The 21,716-nt window shown below is 43.1% G+C and overlaps 1 protein-coding gene across 4 annotated transcripts in view; it reads left to right on the top strand.

Annotated features, from left to right (window-relative positions):
- Positions 1-21,716, top strand: part of lrrk1 (leucine-rich repeat kinase 1) — a 191,774-nt gene that overhangs the window by 69,015 nt on the left and 101,043 nt on the right. For all 4 annotated transcript variants that reach the window (XM_048615947.1, XM_048615946.1, XM_048615948.1 and 1 more), the window contains exons 4-6: positions 4,480-4,645; positions 7,062-7,241; positions 9,693-9,841. In XM_048615947.1, the coding sequence (XP_048471904.1) occupies positions 4,480-4,645; positions 7,062-7,241; positions 9,693-9,841 (495 nt within the window). The remainder of the gene's footprint in view (positions 1-4,479; positions 4,646-7,061; positions 7,242-9,692; positions 9,842-21,716) is intronic.

The following is a 21,716-nucleotide window of genomic DNA, read 5'->3' as shown; positions in this document are numbered from 1 at the left end:
AGGTGTTTGGCATGTTTGCCTTCATTGGTGAGAGCATCAAGTATAGGAGTCGAGATGTCATATTGCGGCTATACAGGATGCTGGTGAGGCTACGTTTGGAGTACTGTGTGCGGTTCTGGTTGACCTTTGAAAGGTGCTGAAAAGATTTACAAGGATGTTACCGGGACCGAAGGGCTTAAGTATAAGGAAAGGCTGGATAGGCTGTGACTTCTTTCCCTGGAGCATTGGGAGTTTGAGGAGTTACTTTATAGAGGGTTATAGATAAAGTGAATAGCGAAGGTCTTTTCCCTAGGCTAGGGGAGTTCAAAACTAGGGAGCATAATTTAAGGTGAGAGAAGGAAAGATTTAAAAGGGACTTGAAGGGCAAGGAGGCGTATGGAATGTGGTATGTTTTTGGAATGTACTGCCAGAGGAATTGGTAGATGCAGGTACAGTTACAATATTTAAAAGACATTTGGACAGGTATTTGAATAGGAAGAGTCTAGAGGGATATGGGCCAGACATGGACAAATGGGACTAGTTTAGTTTGGGAAATCTGGTCAGCATGTACGTGTTTAACTGAAGGGTCTGTTTCCATGCTGAATGACTGTAAATTGCTCCCAGTATAATCTTCCTGGATGGTTAGTATTGGTAGGAGTGACACGGTCCTTGTGGAGAAAAGTCCCATCCTTCATGTTGACGATAGCCTCTTGTGTTGTGTAATGCTATTACTGTGCTGAATACGACTGATTTGGAACAGATCAATCAATTCGGGACTGGATATCCTCGAGGAGCTGTGGACCAGCAGCAGAAGCACATTAAACCACAATTTGTAACCTCATGGCCCAGAATATCCCACAACTGTACAATTATGGAAGATCAAGCCTGCTTCACTGAAGAGTTCGAGCATATACCAGGGACAGAAACAGACAAAAAAATGAAGTTTCAACGTGGTGAAGTTATTACACAGGATTACTTGCATGCAAATATCCATAAGTAGTAAGTGATCGATAGAACTAAGTAATTCAATAGATCACAGCTCGCTGTTTTGCCACTTCCAGTGTGAATAGGGTAGACAATTAACTCATTGGAGGAGGAGGTACCATAATTACCCCCTCAACATCAGTCCAAGAGGCAAAGTTGAATTTCCAAGTACCTTCAGTCAGAGGTGCCGAGTGGATGATCCATCTTGACCTTCTCCAGATGTCCCCAGCATCACAGATACCTGTCTTTAGCCAATTCAATTCACACAACATGATATGAAGAAACGGTGCAAGGCACTGGATTGGCCCTGACAACGTTCTGACAATGTGACTTGTGCACCCCCTAACCAAGGCATTCCAATACGTTTACTTTCGGTTCTGAGGAAGGGTCACTTGACACAAAACGTTAACTCTGATTTCTCTCCACAGATGCTGCCAGGCCTGCTGAGCTTTTTCAGCAATTCCTGTTTTTGTTTCTGAATTACTGCATCCGCACAGTTGTTTCAGTTTTTATTTAATATGGAAAATCATCCAGGAATATTCTGCCCAGAAAAAGCAGGACAACTCTAACCTGGCCAGTTATTGCCCTATCCGTCTACTCTGCGTCACCATCATCAAAGTGATTGGGAGGGGCTGTCGACAGCACTATCGAGCAGCACATATTCAATAGTAACTTGCTGACTGTTACTCAGCTTGGGATTCACCTCGCCTACTATATTCCTGACAGTTTTGTTACAAGCATTTATAGCCATATTTCAAACATGACAAACAGAGCTTGAACTTAGAGAATTGAAGGTTAGTCAAGGATAGTCAGCGTGGATTTATTAAGAGATGGTTGTGTTTGACATTTTTGATCAGATTTTTTGAGGAGGTAGCCAGGAGTGTTGATGAGGGTATTGCATTTGATATGGTCCACGTGAACATAATCCAAGCTTTTGATAAGGTCCCACATAGCGGACTGGTGAAGAATGTAAGGACTTATGGGATCCAAGATGAAGTGACAGTCTGGATCCAAAATTGGCTCAGTGGCATGTGATGAAGGGGCAGAGCTCCCAAAGCTTGTGATTTCAAATAAACCTGTTGGACTGTAACTGGTGTCGTGTGACTTCTGACCATGATTCTTCTACCCAGCCTTGAAAAGGGGGGATATATGGCCCAGCATGACAGCCACCCACACCCCCCTCCCCCCCAAAAAAAAATCTCCACACAGGTGGCAATCAGTTACCTTGCACAGAAAGAAGGAGCTTTTGCTCCTATTTCCCTGTTGTTCTTTGCCTTACTGTTGGTTCAGCTGCTGGCAGGGCTGACCTGGTAGGACTGTCTTTGGGAATATAGGAGGAGGGAAGTAGCAGGGACAACAAGTCTGAGCAGGAGAGGCTGTGGAGGTGGAGGAGAATGAGAGGAAGTAAGACATAGAACATCGCACAGTACAGGCCCTTCGGCCCACAATGTTGTGCCGACCTATTATCCTACCCTACACTTTACTATCATCCGTGTGCCTACCCAAGAGTCACTTAAATGTTCCTAATGTATCTGACTCCACTACCACTGCCAGCATTCCACGCATCCACCACTCTCTGTGTAAAGAACCTACCTCTGACATCTCCCCTATACCTTCCGCCAGTCACTTTAAAATTATGCCCCCTCGTAATAGTCATTTCCACCCTGTGAAAAAGTCTCTGGCTATCCACTCTATCTATGCCTCTCATCATCTTGTAAACCCCTATCAAGTCACCTCTCATCCTTCGCTTTAATGAGAAAAGTCCTAGCTCCCTCAACGTTTCCTCATAAGACCTGCCCTCCAGTCCAGACAGCATCCTGGTAAATCTCCTCTGCACCCTCTCTAAAGCTTCCATGTCCTTTCTGTAATGAGGCGACCAGAACTGAACACAATATTCCAAGTGTGGTCTAACCAGGATTTTCTAGAGCTGCAGCATAACCTCGCGGCTGTTAAACTCAATTCCCCTACCAACGAGAGCCAACGCACCATACGTCTTCTTCACAACCCTATCAACTTGGGTAGCAACTTTGAAGAATCTGTGGATGTAGACCCCCAAGATCCCTCTGTTCCTCCACACTGCCAAGAATCCTACCATTAACCCTGTATTCTGCATTCAAATTTGACCTTCCAAAATGAATCACTTCACACTTTTCTGGGTTGAATTCCATCTGCCACTTCTTTACCCAGCTCTGTATCCTGTTAGTGTCCCATTGCAACCTACAACAGCCCTCCACACTATTCACAACTCCACCAACCTTCGTGTCATCGGCAAACTTACTAACCCACCCTTCCAATTCCTCTTCCAAGTCATTTATAAAGATTACAAAGAGCAGAGGTCCCAGAACAGATCCCTGTGGAACACCACTGGTCACCGAGCTGTCGGCTGAATACTTTTCATCTACTACCATCCTCTGTCTTCAATTGGGCAGCCAATTCTGTATCCAGACAGCCAAATTTCCCTGAATCCTATGCCTCCTTACTTTCTAAATGAGCCTACCATGGGGAACCTTATGAAATGCCTTGCAAAAATCCATATACACCACATCCACTGTTCCACCTTCATCAGTGTGTTTTGTCACATCTTCAAAGAATTCAATAAGGCTTCTGAGGCATGACCTACCCCTCACAAAGCCATACTGACTATTTCTCATCAAACTATGCTTTTCCAAATAATCATAAATACTGTCTCTCAGAATCCTCTCGAATAATTTGCCCATCACCGAAGTAAGACTGACTGGTCTGTAATTTCCAGGATTATCCCTATTCCCTTTCTTGAACAAGGGAATGACATTTGCCACCCTTCAATCACCTGGTACTACTCCAGTGGACAGTGCAGACGCAAAGATCATCGCCAAAGGCGCAGCAATCTCGTCCCTCGCTTCCCGTAGTAACCTTGGGTATATCCCTTCTGGCCCAGAGGACTTAGCTATCCTCATGTTTTTCAAAATTTCTAGCACATCCTCCTTCCTAACATCAATCTGTTCAAGCATATCAGCCTGTTTCACGCTGTCCTCACAAATGTCAAGATCCCTCTCATCGTTGAATATTTGAAGCAAAGTGTTCATTAAGGACCTCCCCTACCTCCATCGACTCCACGCACAAGTTCCCTCCACTATCCCTGATCGGCCCTACCCTCACTCTGGCCATCTTCTTGTTCCTCACATAAGTATAGAACACCTTGAGGTTTTCCTTAATCCTACCGGCCAAGGCTTTTTCATACCCCCTTCTAGCTCTCCTCAGTCCATTCTTCAGTTCCTTTCTGGCTAGCTTGTAGCCCTCTAGAGCCCTGTCAGATCCTTGCTTCTGCAACTTTAGGTAAGTTTCCTTCTTCCTCTTGACTAAATGTTCGACATATCTTGTCATCCAAGGTTCCTTCACCTTACCATCCCTCACTCAACAAGTCTGACCTGTGGAAAGTCCTTAGGAAGTACTTCTCCCACTCCATTACCTTTACTCAGGATCAGTCAACACAGCAGATTGCAGGTTGGTGTAACTGTTGCCATTGCTTTCTACCAGTTGTTAGGTGTCATAGCTGCACACGGAGACACAGAGATGCTGCAGTATCTGCTCCAGGAGACCGGAATGGAACTGTCAAAGGAACTGAATGATGGAAACCCTGCTATTATTGCTGCACATCAAGGTCATGAAGAGGTGATCAAAGTATTGCTGAATTCTACTTCAGGTGAGATGTTTTCTGTCATTATTATTGTTTTCATCAGCAAAGCAACAATTGAAACTGTCATCTCAATTTTCACTGGAGGCATGTTCAAGGCAGGGCTTAGGTGGGCAATGTTGACGTGGCTGGAGAAGACAGATGTTAAGATCTGGGCCATTTTAATGTCGGAGTCTGATTTTAATATTGCAGCAGTATTTTGAGCCCGAATCCAAGCAGGATGGTTATCAAGTGGGTCAGTTCTAATTCCTTTTGGTGGTTTTCTTCCATATTTAACTTGTAACTTCCAGTTGCAACATTGATTGAATCTTTTCCAAAAGCAAAATACTGCAGAGGCTGGAGATCAGAAATAAAAATTCTTATCCCATCTGCCTTTTCTAAATTATCAGTAAAGTGATGGAAGGTGTCATCAACAGTACTATCAAGCAGCACCTGCTCAGCAATAATCTGTATAGTGATGCCAGTTTGGGTTCTGCCAGGACCACTCAGCTCCTGACCTCATTTTAGCCTTGGTACAAACATGGACAAATTCCAGAGGTGAGGTGAGACTGACAGCCCTTGACATCAAGGGTGCATTTGACTGAGTGTGGTGTTAAAGAAGCCTAGCAAAATTGGAATCACTGGGAGTCAGGGGACAAACTCACTGTTGGTAGGAGTCATACCTGGCACTTAGGGAAATAGTATTGGTTGTTGGGAGGTCAATCAGTTCTGTTCTTGGGCATCTGTGCAAGATTTCGTCAGGGTAGTATCCAAGGCCCGACCATCTTCACAATGATTGCACAATGTTCTGCACCATTCACAACTCCTCAGACACTGAAACAGCCATGTTCAATTGCAGTAAGACCTGGACAATATCCAGTCTTGGGCTAACAAGTGGTAAATAATATTTTGCTGCACAAATGTCAGACAGTAACCATCTCCAATAGGAGACAATCTGACCACTGACCCCTTGACATTCAGTGGCACTACCATCATTGAATCCTCCACTATCAACAACCTGAGGGTTGCCATTGACCAGAAACTGACCTAGACTCATTACATAAGCTAAGTGGCTACAAGAGCAGGTCGGAAGTTAGGAATGCTGTGGTGAGTAAGTCACCTCCTGACTTCCCAAGGCCTGTCCACCACCTACAAGGCACAAGTCAGGAGTAGGAGGGAATATTCCCCCTGTTGCCTGATGGATGCACCTTCAAAAACGCTGAGGAAGCTTGACACTATCCAGGGTAAAGAAGTCCACTTGATTGGCATCACATCCACAAGCACCACTCTCTCCGTCACCAACACTCAGTATACACTGTTGCTACTATCTGCAAGATGCACTGCAGAAATTCACCAAAGATACTTAGACAGAACCTTCCAAACCCACGACAAGCTTCCATTTAGAAGGAAAGGCAGATACATAGAAACACCACTGCCTGAAAGTTTTCCTCCAAGCCACTCACCATCCTGACTTGGAAGTACATCGCCATTCCTTCACTGTCGCTGGGTCAAAATCCTGGAATTCCTTTCCTCGGGGTATTGCGGGCCCACCAACAACAAGCAGTCTACAGCAGTTCAAGAAAGCAACTCACCAGCTCCTTCTCAGGGGCAACAAGGGATGGGCAGTCAGAGCTGGCCAGCCTGCGATGCCCACGTCTCACAGGGAATTAGAAAAAAATAGAAATGCTGAACAAACTCGCCAGATCTGGCATCTGTGGAGAGAGAAGTAAAGTTAACATTTCAAGTCCAAGACTTCTCTTCGATCAAAATTTCTTTATCAGTTCAACTGCTCGCAGTGGCCGTTGTTGGAGTTGAAGCTGCAGCTCCAGAGAGATCTCAGTGGTGAGGTAGTCTTGAGGAAAGATGAGCAATGTTAGTGGAAGCCAGGCCTTGGTGATTGGGATGAGGGAAGAGGTGCCATGCAAGGGCAGCCATGGACGTGGATCCTTCTGACACGGGCAAAATGACCACAGACATAGGACATGGCACATAATTAGCATTGAAGTGGTTCATTTGGCTGCCCACTCTGGGCATCTGAACTCTAACATTCCCTCTGCTGGTAACATGCAAAGGCTGCAAGAATACACATGAGTTCCCCTCCAAACACTGCCATTTTTCAAGCCCTCCCATCTCCTAGCCCATCACCATAATGATGGTAAAGTCACACGGTAGATTTTACTTACTCCCCTCTCTGGTGACTCTTTGGGTAACAAATGTCAAATAAAAAGAAATTAGGTAAGTGTTTGTAAAACAGCTTGTAGAAAAGACAAGAATTGAATTTAAGTAGACAGCTTCAATTGAAGAACTACCACTGGGAAAGTCTAGGCTGAATGGCCTCATTGTGCCCTGCATTTTCACTGATTCTAGAATTAAAATGGAAAGTGAACATTCTAGAGTCTGTGTAAAGTTGATCATTCCATAACTGTACAAAATATATTTTTGATAGATTTGTATGTTGACAAGGATCTGCTGAACTGGATGCTTGCTGTAGCCTGTGAAAAAGGACATCTGGATGTAGTGAGGCTTTTGGTACTTGTGTACAAGGCAGAGACCGACAGTTGTGGAGTGAAGACACAGGATCATCCGATCATCACAGGTCAGCCGTTGTATGCAGCAATGAAGGCAGGTACGTGAACAATCACATGTTCTCCTTGTGTACTAGGGCTTCAGGAGAATCACCTCCTCACTCCACAAAACATACAGCTGGTTTGAAGTATGGGTGGAGAACCATGCCTTTAGGAATTCCCGTGCATGTCTATGTTTGGCTTGGGCTATTATGGTTACTTTGTCCCAGTTAAATAAATGGCCTTCGTTGTCTGAATATACCGACATTAAGGAGAGTTCGTCGTGCCGGTTCTCCACCCATACTTCAATCAACAAACATATAGAATTGGACCCCATACACAGACCCACACAGATCAAAACCAGAAATGACACCACTCACCATAACAGACCGGACAGTATAAATTCCAAGTGGAGTAAAATAACATCGCTTCATCGGAGGCTCCACTGATGACATCAGCTAGCATGGTGACGAAATATCCAAACAAAAACAAGCCAGCTCGGCGAGCAAGTCCAGAACCTTATCCATAACCCGAGTTACAGATCTTTGCTGAAACCTTAAATAACTTCTCTAACTTCTTTCATTCTATTTCTGTAGAAGTGAAGGTCGGGGTTTTGCTTGTTTGTTGTGACCTTGTTAACTAGTATAGTTACTGTTGTACACCTGTGCTCATGGATCCCTTTGGTCCTGTATCTCACTTACTCTCTCATTTTCAAATTAGTATGTGACCTTCTTATTCGTCCTGCCAAAATACACCACATTGCACTTCAATATATTGAACTTAATTTGTTAATTTTGCAGATTTATTAATGTATTTGTCTATTTTGTTACTGTCTTCCTTTACTCCCATCACCCGAACCTAAATACAAATTTTGAAATATTGTGTTGAGTTTAAGCACATAGTATGGGTATATGCTCTTTCTGTCCACATAATAGAGATATTCTCTGGTTAATTCCTCATGGCAACACCTTGACCAATTAGAGTCAACCTGCCTGATTTAAAATTTATACACAGCTTGGAAGTCAATTGTCAGCACTTATTAACTGGTGCATTCTCCAGAACAAAACACCTCAGCCGGAGTTCACTTTCCAATCATTCAGCACTGTTTTTCAGAATGGTATGTATGTTTTCCTTTACTTTGCTGTTCTTGTAAATTGTCCCAATGAGTACAAGATGAAAAACGTTCAACAAAACAGGCCTTTTATAGTAATACTCTAGTTCTGTACTACCAAGCAACTATTTATAATACAAGTATTGCATTAATGTTGTCTACTCTCTGATATTTCTTCAAATAATTCAGGAATGTTGGTCAAACATGACCTTTTCTTTAGATCATAGAATCCCTACAGTGTGGAAACAGGCCCTTCCGCCCAACAAGTCCACACGAACCCGCAGAGCATCCCACCTAGACCCATCCCCCTATAATCCACCTAATCTACACATCCCTGAACACTACGGGCAATTTAGTATGACCAATCCACCTAGCCTGCACATCTTTGGACTGTGGGACGAACCCGGAGCACCCGGAGGAAACCCACGCAGACACGGGCAGAATGTGCAAACTCCACACAGACAATCACCCGGGGGTGGAATCGAACCCAGGTCACTGGCGCTGTGAGGCAGCAGTGCTAACCACTGAGCCACCATCTTTTGGAACTTGTGCTGACTATGTCTTATAGTTTTAGATTCCCTATTGCATCTTTGAATAAGGATTACAATGTCTTTCCTACTTCCAACATCAACCTAAATGATCTACAGCTCCCTGGGCTTGTTCTGTTTCCCATCTTAAGAATCACATTGGCTGTCCTCTGGCGCTATTTCCTTTTCTAACAATATAAAAGATTCTCTTGCTGTTTCTTCAGTTATTTGTTTCACAATGTTCAGGAGTTTTATCCTTTTTAAATTTAATTACTTTTTCAATTATCTTCCCCCTTTCTATCTCAAATTCCTTAATATCTCTTGTTATCTTTTCTTCTAATGCAATGCCTACTCGTTAGTCTCCTGGCAAGTATTGAGGCAAAATAACTATTTAATAACCTTTACATTGTCATTCTCTTTGAGATTATCTCACATATCTCTTAGTGGACTAATAGCTACTCTGATTTTCTTTTGTTATTTATCTGTCTGTGAATACTTCACTGTTTCTTTTTATATTCTTTTGAGAATTTAACTTCATAGTTTCTCTTTCTTTGCCTGCCTAACTGTTTTTTTTTACTTTCTTTGTAACATCGATATAATCCCTTTATTCACCTCCTTTGCCCATCTTATCGTGTCTGTGTTCTTTCTTTTGTTCGTCCTTTTGCTCAATTATTTATTTCCAGGGAGTTTCATTATTGGCTAGTGTGTTCTTGTATTTGTGCAGAACATATTTCTCCTAAACACTCTTGATTTTAAATATTTCCAGTTGCTGTTCTATCTCTTTCTTTGTTTATTTCCAGACTTTTTCATTTGACCTGTTAGCTTGTATGTTTAATGGTAGCTATTTTATTGGAGAGAGCTTCTCTCTGTTGCAGGCAATGAGGAGATTGCGGGGTTTCTTCTGGATAATGGAGCCTGTTTCTCATCCTATGTTTTACTGGATCACCCAGAACTCAGCAACCGGCTGCTGAGAAAACAGTTTACAGAACCAAGTAGCCAGTATGAAGTTTCGGACAGACAAACAGTGAGTAAAAGTTTCTATCTAGCGCTAACTAATTTTTTTTTGCCAGTTTTCTATTTTACTGCCATGTTTTCTGATCAGCAATTGGCAGCTGGTAACCAGACCATGAACGGATGATGGACTTTGACACTTTGATCAGTGCGGAATCTAATTAAATCGGCCGTAAAAAAGATATGTTGATTCGTTGGTCTTGTTTCTGATGCATTTTGGATAGTTCTGCATTGTTATTGCTCTGCCTACAGAGGTCAGTGAGGGATTGCAGAAAGGCCGTATCACATCCAATTACAGCAAATCAATCAAATCTCAGAGAGAGAGAGAGTGAAGAGGTAGCTCATTTCCTGACTTGGGGTAGAGGAATGTATGTGTTTTGAAGAATGGAGGGGTACCTCTGCTCCTCTGCACTGCTGTGTGAACTAAATCATGAATTCACTTTCATAGGGACATGTAGATGGTATATGCTAAGGGGATTGAAGACGGACAAGAAACTGCAGCTGCATAGCCAACACAGTTGCATTGTCAAAAATCAGGCTGTCCAAAAAACGTAATTATCTGAAAACTGAACATTTCTGAGATTTACTGAAATAGCTGATGCCTGTTTTGCAGTTGTCCAACATATCCGGCAGTGTACAAATGTTTTGAGGCAGCATCAATAAAGGTCTCCAAGATCTGTGCTTCAAACATGCATTAGTGTCTTTGCAAAAAAACGTAAAGCGTTGCGGAATGCTAGAGATCAGAAACAAAAACAGCAGTTGTTAGACAAAGGTTGTTGACTTGCTTGTCGAGCTGACTTGTTTTTGTTCAGACATTTTGTCACCATGCTAGGTGATATCACCAGTGCAGCCTCCGATGAAGTGATGTTATTCTGTTCCGCTTAGACTATATACTGTCTGGTCCGTTATGATGAGTGGTGTCATTTCCCGTTTTGAACTGTATGGGCTTGTATATGGGGTCCAATTTTATATGTTTGTTGTTTGCATTACGGGTGGAAAACTATGACTCTAGGAATTCCCGTGTGTGTCTTTTTCGCTTGGGCTACAATGGTTAATTTGTCCTAGTTAAACTGATGGCCTTTGTTGTCTGAGTGTACTGATTATAAGGAGAGTTTGTCATGCCGTTTTGCTGTTAGTTGACATTCATGTATTCTGACGGCCGGTTTCCTTCCCGTCTGTCCAATGTAATGTTTGTGGCAGTTGTTGCTTGGTATTTTATAAACCACATTGGTTCTGCACGTTGTAGGTAATGGGGTCTTTAATCCTTGCAAGTGTTTGTCATAGAGTGGCTGTGGACTTGTGGGCCACCATGATTCCAAGTGGTCTTAGGCGTCTTGTTGTCAGTTCCGATATGTTCAGGGCAGTGTGGCCAGTGTGTTAGGGCGTATTGTGTCCTCCTGTTGTTGTCTGTTTAGTAGGCATCTGCGGATGAAGTTGCGGGGATATCTGCTAATCAGGTGGATTTTGTATAGGTGCTCTTGCTCTTTCCTGCAAAGTTCTGGAGGGTTGCAGTGTGTCCAGGCCCGTTTAAATAGTGTCCTAATGCAGCTATGTTTGCAACGTTGAGGTGGTTGCTGTGGAAGTTAAGGATTTGATCAATGTGGGTTGCTCTTTTCAGTCCACAAACAAAGCTGCATTAAGACACTATTTAAACGGGCCAGGACACACTGCAACCCTGCAGAACTTTGCAGGCAAGAGCAAGAGCACCTATACAAAATCGTTCCTATTAGCGGATATCCCCGCAACTTCATCTGCAGTTGCCTACTAAACCGACAACAACAGGAGGACACAGTCCCCCCTCACACACTGACCACACTGCTGTACAACAAGAACATATCGGAACTGACAACAAGACTCCTAAGACCACTAGGAATCATGGTGGCCCACATCCACTCTATGACAAACACTTAGAAGGATTAAAGACACCATTACCTACAACATACAGAACCAATGTGGTTTACAAAATACCATGCAATGACTGCCACAAACATTACATTGGACAGCCAGGAAGGAAACTGGCCATCAGAATACATGAACACCAACTAGCAGCAAAACGGCACGACAAACTCTCCTTAATATCAGTACACTCAGACAATGAAGGCCATCAGTTTAACTGGGACAAGGTAACCATAGCAGCCCAAACCAAACATAGACACACACAGGAATCCCAAGAGATATGGTTCTGCACCTGTAATACAATCAACTAACATAAAGAATTGGACCCCATATATAAACCCATACAGATCAAAATTGAAAATGACATCACTCACCATAATGGACTAGACAGTATAAAATCTAAGTGGAGTAGAATAACATCACTTCATCGGAGGCTGCACTGATGATGTCTCCTAGCATGGTGACAAAACGTCTGAATGAAAACCAGCCAGCTCGGTGAACAAGTCAACAACCTCACCCACAACCCGAGCTACAGATCTTTGCCAAAAACATTAAATTGCTGCACAAAGCTCAGCAGGTCTGACAGCATCTGTGGAGCGAAAGCAGAGTTAATGTTTCGGGTCCAGTGACCCCTCTTCAGAACTGCAGTTCAGAAGTAATAACTGTGCTTTCTGTCCTTGGATGCAGCCAGAAATGCTGAGTTTTTCCAGCAATTTCAATTATTGATTTTTGCATCTACTAATAAGACGCCTAATGAGTATTTATGCTTTGCCTTCATTTATCCAATTGCTTTGCCATGAAAATAGCATCGAAGATGACACACCGTTTAAGCAGTTGATTACAAAGACCGCTGCCAACCTTGAACAGATTAAGTATAAATACTTAATACAAAACCAAGCAGTGAAGGACTGCATTAAAAACAGGTTGCTGTTGGCCACTAGTTGCTCCCATTTCTGATCACTGCCTTCATTCTGAGCACTGACTCCTTCAGTTCCACAATACTATGAGCAGGAGTGGACTGTATGTCCCTTTGAGCCTGTTCCACTATCCAATATGAACACAGCTGACCTTGGCCTTCTCAGCCTTTCCTAAGTAATTACCATATTCTTTGATTCCCTGAGAGACTAAAAATTAAGACCATCCCATCTCCCAACATTCACCTGAGTGACTTTGCTGAGTTGCCTGGGATATGCAGAATTCACATCTCTGGCGTGATCTCAATCCAACAACCTGGGGACTATGGATCCCAGATTGGATTTTGTGTCAAAATTTATGTTCACTGTTATACCCAGTGTGTAAGTTGACCCTCACCATTTTTTGCTTTGAGGTGCTGCAATCAGTCTCCATTTTTCACCTCTGAAATGCAAGTTTTAGTTACTTTACAAGTCAACACATAGGATCATCAGGCGATATAAGCTATGTTTCCAAGATGAGGGGACTTGAAGACATAACCACACCGAATTGGCCATGTGTTTTGAGTAGTGAATGGAATATGTCCTCTGGCAAAAAGAAAATACAAAGGTTACAAATTAGAAGTCGTAACATTTGCTAACCTGTCAAGTAACTGCTGTAGCAAAAGAATTCCGTGTTTGTGGAAACTGGTGTGGGAATGGAAGAAGGAATCTTCCCTGAAGAAGATACCCAAGACCAAATGGGGCATGAGTGCAGGCACTGTAGAACTATAGAGTTATAGAGTCCTACGGCATGGAAACAGACCCTTCGGTCCAATTAGTCCATGCCAACCATGTTCCCAAACTAACCTAGTCCCACTTGTCTGCGTTTGGCCCATATCCCTCCAAACCTTTTCTATTCATGTACTTATCCAAATGTCTTTTAAATGTTGTAACGGTACCTGCACCCACCACTTCCACTGACGGTTCATTCCACACACGAACCACTCTGTTTTAAAACAAAAAAGTTGCCCCTCTCTCCTTTTTAAAAATTTTCTCCTGTCGACTTAAAAATATCTCCTCTCAATTTGAACTCCCCTACCCTAGGGAAAAGGGTCTGTTCACCTTATCTGTGCTCCTCGTGATTTTATATATCTCTTATCAGGTCACCTCTCGACCTCCTACTCTCCAGTGAAAATAGTCCTGGCCTAGCCAGCGTATTTTTATATCTCAAACCCTCCAGTCCCAATAACATCCTGGTAAATCTTTTCTGAACCCTCTCCAATTTAATAATATCCTTCCTATAACAGGGCGACCAGAGCTACACACAGTACTCCAGAGGAGGTCTCACCAACGTCCTGTATAACCTCAACATGACGTTGCAACTCCTATACTCAAAGATCTGAGCGAAGACAGCAAGTGTGTTAAATGCCTTCTTAACCACCTGTGATGCAAATTTCAAAGAATTATCTATCTGAGCCCCTGGTGCTCTCTATTCTACAACATTGCCCATGGCCCTACCATTAATTTTATAAATCCTGTCCTTGTTTGTTTTACGAAAATGCAATACCTCGCATTTATCCAAATTAAACTCTATTTGCCACTCCTCAGCCCATTGACCCAATTGATTAAGATCGCTTTGTAATCTTAAATTAACTTTCTTCACTGTCTACAATACCACCAATTTTATGAAATAAAAGAGGCTATTCAGCCCATTATGTCTGTGCTGGCTGAAAAATAAACTAGCTGCTCATTCTCATCCAACCCTCCAGAATCGGATCCATTGCAAGGCTACAACACTTTATCCAGGGTCTTTTCAACAAGTTGAGGGTTTCTGCTTCCACCACCGAATCAGGCAATGAATTCCCAGACACCAAACACCTCAGGATGAAAAAGGTCTTTCCTCATGATCCTTCTAATCTTTGTGCCAATCACCTTAAATTTGTGCCCTTTAAATTTCATTAGCTGTTTTTCCGTCCACTCAGTTAAACCATTGATGTCATTCTGGAGTCGACAGCTATCCTCTTCACTATCAACTATGTGACTAATTTTTGTGTTATCTGCAAATTTCCAAATCATGCCTCCCACATTTAATTCCAAACAGCATAGGACCCAGAACTGAGCCCTGTAGAGCACAACTATAAACAGCTTAACACTTGCAAAAAAAAAAATCCATTGACTATAACTCTTTACTTCTAGTTACTGATCCAGTTTTGAATCCAGTTCACCACATGCTTAAATGAAGGCCATGTAGACAACATCCATTGTATTATTCTGATCAATCCTCTTTGATATTTCCTCAGAAAATTCAATCAAGTTAGTAAGGCATCACCTTCCCTTAACAGAACCATGATTAATCTGTGGCTTTCTAAATGAGTTTATGCGGTGTCTCAGAATTGATCAAAATAGTTTGCTCACTACCAAAGTCAGACTAATTTTCAATAATTATATGCCTATCCCTCACACCCTACTTAAACAATGGTAGAATGTTCATGGACCTCATAGCCTCAGGTTGTTCATTGGTATACAGTGACAAGTGGACAGTGATCCTTGATGCATCCTTTATTTCCTCCCTGGCATCCTTTAACAGCCTGGATACAATTGAGTAAATGCATAACAGTTTGGATGCTGGAAATCTGAAATAAAAACAAATTGCTGGAGAAATTTTCCAGTCTGGCAGCATCTGTGGAGAGAAAAATAATGTTAACATTTTGAGTCCAGATGACTTTTTTTTAGAACTGTTCCAAATCAAAATGTTGACTTTGTCTTTCTATAGATGCTTGTGGATCTGCTGAGTTTCTCCAGCATTTACTTAGGATAAAATCCTGGTGATTTATTACCTTCCGGGATGTCTGTTCCCCAGTACTTCCTCTTGCATTATGCTTACTGTGTTGGGTATTTCACACTAGGGGCGGGCAATAATTGCAGGCGAGCCAATGATGCCCATGTCCCACAAGGGAATACTTTTATAAAAAATCCTCCTCTTGAACTAGTTTGTATCATCCCTGTCCTTCGGAAAGACGGGCAAAATACACATTAGAAGCCTTGTCCACATCCTTCACGTTCACATACAAGTTATTATGCACATCTCTGATGAGCGCTACCCTTTCTTTAGTTACCTTCCCGTTCTCAGTGTGCTGATAAATCCTCTTTGGGTTTTCATTGATCTTACCTGACAATGCTACATATCTTCCCCTTTCCTAATTTCTTTTTTACTTCACTCCTGTACTTCTTACACTCCTTTAAGCTTTCAAAAGTATATTTTTTGTGACAGTCACAAACTTTCTTTTTCTGCTTTATCGTATGCTTCTGGATGTCTAAGGGTTCTGAATTTGGCAGATATGTCTACTCTGCTCCTTTAGAATCTCACTTTTAAATGCCTCCTACTAATTTGTAACTGATTTTTTTCATTTTTCAAGTAGACATGTCCAGTCTGCTTTTGCCTGATCACCTCTCAAGTTCATAAATTTGGCTTTTACTAATTCCATAGGTTCATACAGTGCGGAAAAGGCCCTTCGGCTCATCGAGCCTGCACCAACATAATTACTAAAAAGTGCTCAAAAATGCAGTGGGTGCATATGCAATTAAGCGGTCCAATTGAGACCAAAGTACAGCAAAGATTTCAGAGCAGCAGCTAGTTGGTGTAGCTGCTGTATGGAACAAAAACATCTTGTATTGCAGCAGAAGCCAGAGATTGGTAACAGACTATCAGAAGACTATCCATCAAAATTAACCAGTTTCCAGCAATAATACAGTGGCAGAAATGTGGATATCCACTATGCTGCATCAACAACATAGGTGAAATTCCATGGACCAAGCTTGTTCACCACTTACAAGGCACAAGCCAAAAGTGTGATGGAATATTCTCAGCTTTCCTGGATGTGTGCAGCTCCAACATCACCCAGAAATCTCAATGCCAGACAGACAAAGCTCATTTGATTGGCACCCTATGCGCCACCTTCAATATTCACTGCCTTCAATATTGATGCACAGTGTGTACCATCTACAATACGTACTGCCTTGGTTCATGAAGCAGTTCATTCTAAATTCTGCCCTCTATCATCTAGAGGGTCAAAGGCAGCAGATATATGGGAATGCCACCAATTGCAAGTTCCCCTCTAAGGCACTCATCATGTTGACTTGGAAATGCATTGCTTCACTGTCACTGAGTCAAAATCTTGGATTTCTAAGGTTCTTGAGTCTCCCTTCCACAGCAGCATGGTTGGTCTATCTGCATCTCACAGACTGCAGCAGTTCAAGAAGGCAGCTCACCACAACCTTCCCCAGTGCGGCTACAGATGGGTAAAACATCTATCCCATGAATAAATAAAGAAAAACAAATAAAACGTCTATCCCATGAATAAATAAAGAAAAACAAACTGTCATGACAGAGTTCAAATATGTGGAGAGTCCAAGTCAATGAAACTAAAGAGCTGATCATTGACTTCAGGAAGAAGGGTGGAGGGCACGTCCCTATCTACATCAATGGAGCTGAGATGGAGATGGTCGAGAGTGTCAAGTTCCTGGGAGTGCCAATCACCAACAATCTGTCCTGGACCACCCACGTTGATACAACAGTCAAGAAGGCACAATAACACCTCTTCTTCCTGAGGATGCTCAGGAAAATTCAGCATTTCCAAAAGAACCCTCACCAACTTTGACAGATACACCATAGAAAGCATTCCATCTGAGTGCATCACAGCTTGGTATGGCAACTGCTCTGCCCAGGACCGTAAGAAACTACAGAAAGTTGTGAACACAGCCCAAACCATCACACAAGCCAACCTTCTATCCATTGACTCCATCTACACTTCTGGTTGCCGCGGAAAGGCAGCCAATATCAAAGACTGCTCCCACCCCGGTTATAATCTCTTCCATCAGGCAGAAGATAAAAAAGCTTAAAAACATACCAACAGGTTCAAGAACATCATCTTCCCTACTGTAATTAGACTTCTGAATGGACACCTCAAACTTGGAATCCAATGTTGATTTTGCTTTTTGTGCACCTTCTTTGCAGCCATAACATTGTATTCCTTGCTCAGTTCAATCTTTGTATATTATGATCTGCCTGTACTGCATGCAAAACAAAACTTTTCACAGTATTTGGGTACATGTGACAATAAAAATTCAAATCAAACTAAATCGAATGGAGTAGATGATTTGCTCTGCAGGATTGATTCTAAAACGAACAGCACCAAACCTGATCCAGAGCGGGATCTTTATGATGATGCCATAGCTAAAGTGATATCAGATGCTAAAGACAATGAATTTTGAGGTTGGTTGGCTCGCCGAGCTGGTTTGTTGTTCCGCAGACATTTCGTTACCGTGCTTGGTAACATCCTCAGTGCAGCCTCTGATGAAGCGTCAGTGTGTTCCCGCCTGGTTTTTAAACTCTGGGGTCCGTTGCAATGGATTGTCTCACTTCCGGGTTTCCTCCGTAGTGGAATGTATATGGGGTCGAGTTCAATGTGTTTATTAATAGCATGCTTCGTGGAGTGCCATTCTTCCAGGAATTCTCGTGCTTTCTCTGCCTAGCCTGTCCCAGGATCTTGGTGTGTCAGTCGAAGTCGTGGTTCTCCTTGTCCATGTGAATTGAAATGAGTGAATATTGGTCATGTCTTTTTGTAGCCAGTTGGTGTTCATGTTGTTAGTTTCCTTCCTGTTTGTCCAATGTAGTGTTTCTCACAGTCTCTGCAGGGGATCTTGTAGGTGACATTGGTCCTGTCCATGGCGGGGAGTGGGTCTTTAGTTCGGGTGAGCACTTGTCGTAGAGTTGATGTGGGCTTGTATGCCACTCTGATGCCCAGCGGTCGTAGAAGTCTTGTGGGGAGTTCTGAAGTGCTCCTGACGTAGGGTAGTGTGATGAGTGTGTCGGGGCGTGTAGAATCTTTCTGATGCTGTTCCTGTAGGCATCTCCTGACCCAGTTCTTTGGATATCCATTATCCTTGAACACTTGGAAGAGGTATTCCTCCTCCTCTTGGCATAGTTCCGTGTTGCTGCAGTGTGTTGTTGCCCTTTTAAATAGTGTTTGCACGCAGCTTCGTTTGTGTGTGCTGGGATGGTTACTATTGAAGTTCAATACCTGGTCTGTGTGTGGCTTTTCGCTGTACTTTCGTTTGCAGTTCCCCGTTTGTCTTGCGCTCTACCATGACGTCCAGGAATGGGAGTTGTTTGTTCTTCTCTTCCTCTCTGGTGAATTTTATTCCGGTGAGGGTGTTGTTTATGAGTTTGTGTGTCTCTTCTAATTTGGTCCGTTTTTAATGATGACAAAGGTGTCGCCTACGTAGCGTATCCATAGTTTAGGTTGGATTTATGGAAGGGCAGTCCTTTCCAGTCTTTGCATCACTGCTTCTGCTAGGAGTCCGGAGATAGGCGATCCCATGGGTGTCCCGTTGATTTGCTCGTATGTTTGGCCGTTGAAGGTGAAGTGGGTGGTCAGGCATAGGTCCAGTAGTTTAAGCATTGTGTCCTTGGAGATGGTTTCAGTGGGGTCATGTTCTTGTTCAAGTAGTGTTGTCATTGTTTCCCTTGCTAGTGGTATGGCTATTGATGTGGATAGGGCGGTGACATCAAACGATATCATGGTCTCTTCGTCCTCTATCTTTATCTTTATGTCTTTGATGAAGTTGAGGAATTCTTGGGCTGAGTGGATGGAGTGGGGTGATTTGTTGACTAGGTGCTTGAGTCTTCTTTGTAGTTCTCTGGCTAATCTGTGCGATGGAGTTCCTGGTAGGGGGACTATGGGTCTGAGGGGGACTTCCGGCTTGTACACTTCAGAGAGGCCGTAGAATCGGGGTGTGTTGGTTCCTTCGGGTTTCATTCTTAAGAAGTCTGTTTTGTTGATCTGTCCTGTTTGTTTAAGTCTTTGTAGCGTGTATAGGATTTTGTTGCCTAGTTGTGGTGTCGGGTCAGTCTGTACTGGTCGGTATGTGTTCTCATCGGCGAGCAGTGCTTGTGCTTTGGAGATGTAGTCCTTTTTATTCATTATCACTGTCATGCGCCCTTTGTCTGCAGGTAGTATAGTGATGTTCTTGTCCTTCTTTAATCTGTCCAGGGCTTGTCTTTCCCGGGTGTTGACGGTGTTGAGTTCCCTCTTTCTGGTTAGTGTCGGGACTACTGTCTATCTTATAGTTTGTTGTGTTTCTTCGTTGATGTTGTTGGTCTTGAGTGTGGCTTCCAGTGTAGCTAGCAATTCCGTTTTGTTGGCGTCCCTGTAGTTGTAGTTCAGTCCCTGCGTGAGAATGGCTTTTTCCGCGTCTGTCATTTTCTTGTCGGAAAGGTTCCTTATCCATGTATCAGTTCTGTTGTTGTTTTTGTGGGTAAGCGTGGTTAGCTTGTCTTGCAGGGTCTGTCTTTTCTTGGCTCTTGTGGTCTGTTGGCTGATGTTAATGGCTCGTTCCATGTCGGTTGTCCAGTCTTGATTGGTAGCTTCCTGGAATAACGCTTTTTGGTGCATAATTTTTCTGTTGTATTTGTGGAGCCGGTTGTGTGCGTCATTTATCATTACCCTTACCATCTTGCGGCCGTTTTGTTCTGCTGTTTTCCGGGCTTGTGGATTGTTAATGGGTGGTTTGTACTTCACATTTCACAATGAAACCATCTCCAAGGACACAATGCTTAAACTACTGGACCTATGCCTGACCACCCACTTCACCTTCAACGGCCAAACATACGAGCAAATCAACGGGACACCCATGGGATCGCCTATCTCCGGACTCCTAGCAGAAGCAGTGATGCAAAGACTGGAAAGGACTGCCCTTCCGCAAATCCAACCTAAACTATGGATACGCTACGTAGGCGACACCTTTGTCATCATTAAACGGACCAAATTAGAAGAGACACACAAACTCATAAACAACACCCTCACTGGAATAAAATTCACCAGAGAGGAGGAGAAGATCAAACAACTCCCATTCCTGGACGTCATGGTAGAGCGCAAGACAAACGGGGAACTGCAAATGAAAGTACAGCGAAAAGCCACACACACAGACCAGGTATTGAACTTCAATAGTAACCATCCCAGCACACACAAACGAAGCTGCGTGCAAACACTATTTAAAAGGGCAACAACACACTGCAGCAACACGGAACTATGCCAAGAGGAGGAGGAATACCTCTTCCAAGTGTTCAAGGATAATGGATATCCAAAGAACTGGGTCAGGAGATGCCTACAGGAACAGCATCAGAAAGATTCTACACGCCCCGACACACTCATCACACTACCCTACGTCAGGAGCACTTCAGAACTCCCCACAAGACTTCTACGACCACTGGGCATCAGAGTGGCACACAAGCCCACATCAACTCTACGACAAGTGCTCACGCGAACTAAAGACCCACTCCCCGCCATGGACAGGACCAATGTCACCTACAAGATCCCCTGCAGAGACTGTGAGAAACACTACATTGGATGAACAGGGAAGGAAACTAACAACAAGAGTACATGAACACCAACTGGCTACAAAAAGACACGACCAATACTCACTCATCTCAATCCACATGGACAAGGAGAACCACAACTTCGACTGACACAACACCAAGATCCTGGGACAGGCTAGGCAGAGACTAGCACGAGAATTCCTGGAAGAATGGCACTCCACGAAGCATGCTATTAATAAACACATTGAACTCGACCCCATATACATTCCACTACAGAGGAAACCCGGAAGTGAGGCAATCCATTGCAACGGACTCCAGAGTTTAAAAACCAGGCGGGAAAACACACTGACGCTTCATCAGAGGCTGCACTGAGGATGTTACCAAGCACGGTAACAAAATGTCTGCGGAACAACAAACCAGCTCGGCAAGCCAACCAACCTCAACACCCACAACCCGAGCTACAGATCTATTCCAAAACAGTGAATTTGATGTGTTTTTAAGACTTTTTGTTTATGTTTAAAATTATTTTGTAGGATTAATTCATTCAATAAATCATGTCAGTTTGACTTAATTTGAATTACAATTTTTGTTTTTCACATTTCAAAGTAGGTTCACATTTTACACTTGGTGTGTACATTCAACACTGTTTTTGGAAGGATTTTTTGCGGCTTCAGTGCTGCAATCTATGGTGCTTTAACCAGCATGGATGTCAGCTTAATGGA

Source organism: Rhincodon typus, chromosome 33 (genome assembly GCF_021869965.1).
Source record: "Rhincodon typus isolate 14 chromosome 33, sRhiTyp1.1, whole genome shotgun sequence".
Lineage (NCBI taxonomy): Eukaryota > Metazoa > Chordata > Chondrichthyes > Orectolobiformes > Rhincodontidae > Rhincodon > Rhincodon typus.
The sequence above is the reverse complement of the archived record's forward strand: the minus strand, read 5'-3'. Positions and strand labels throughout refer to the sequence as shown.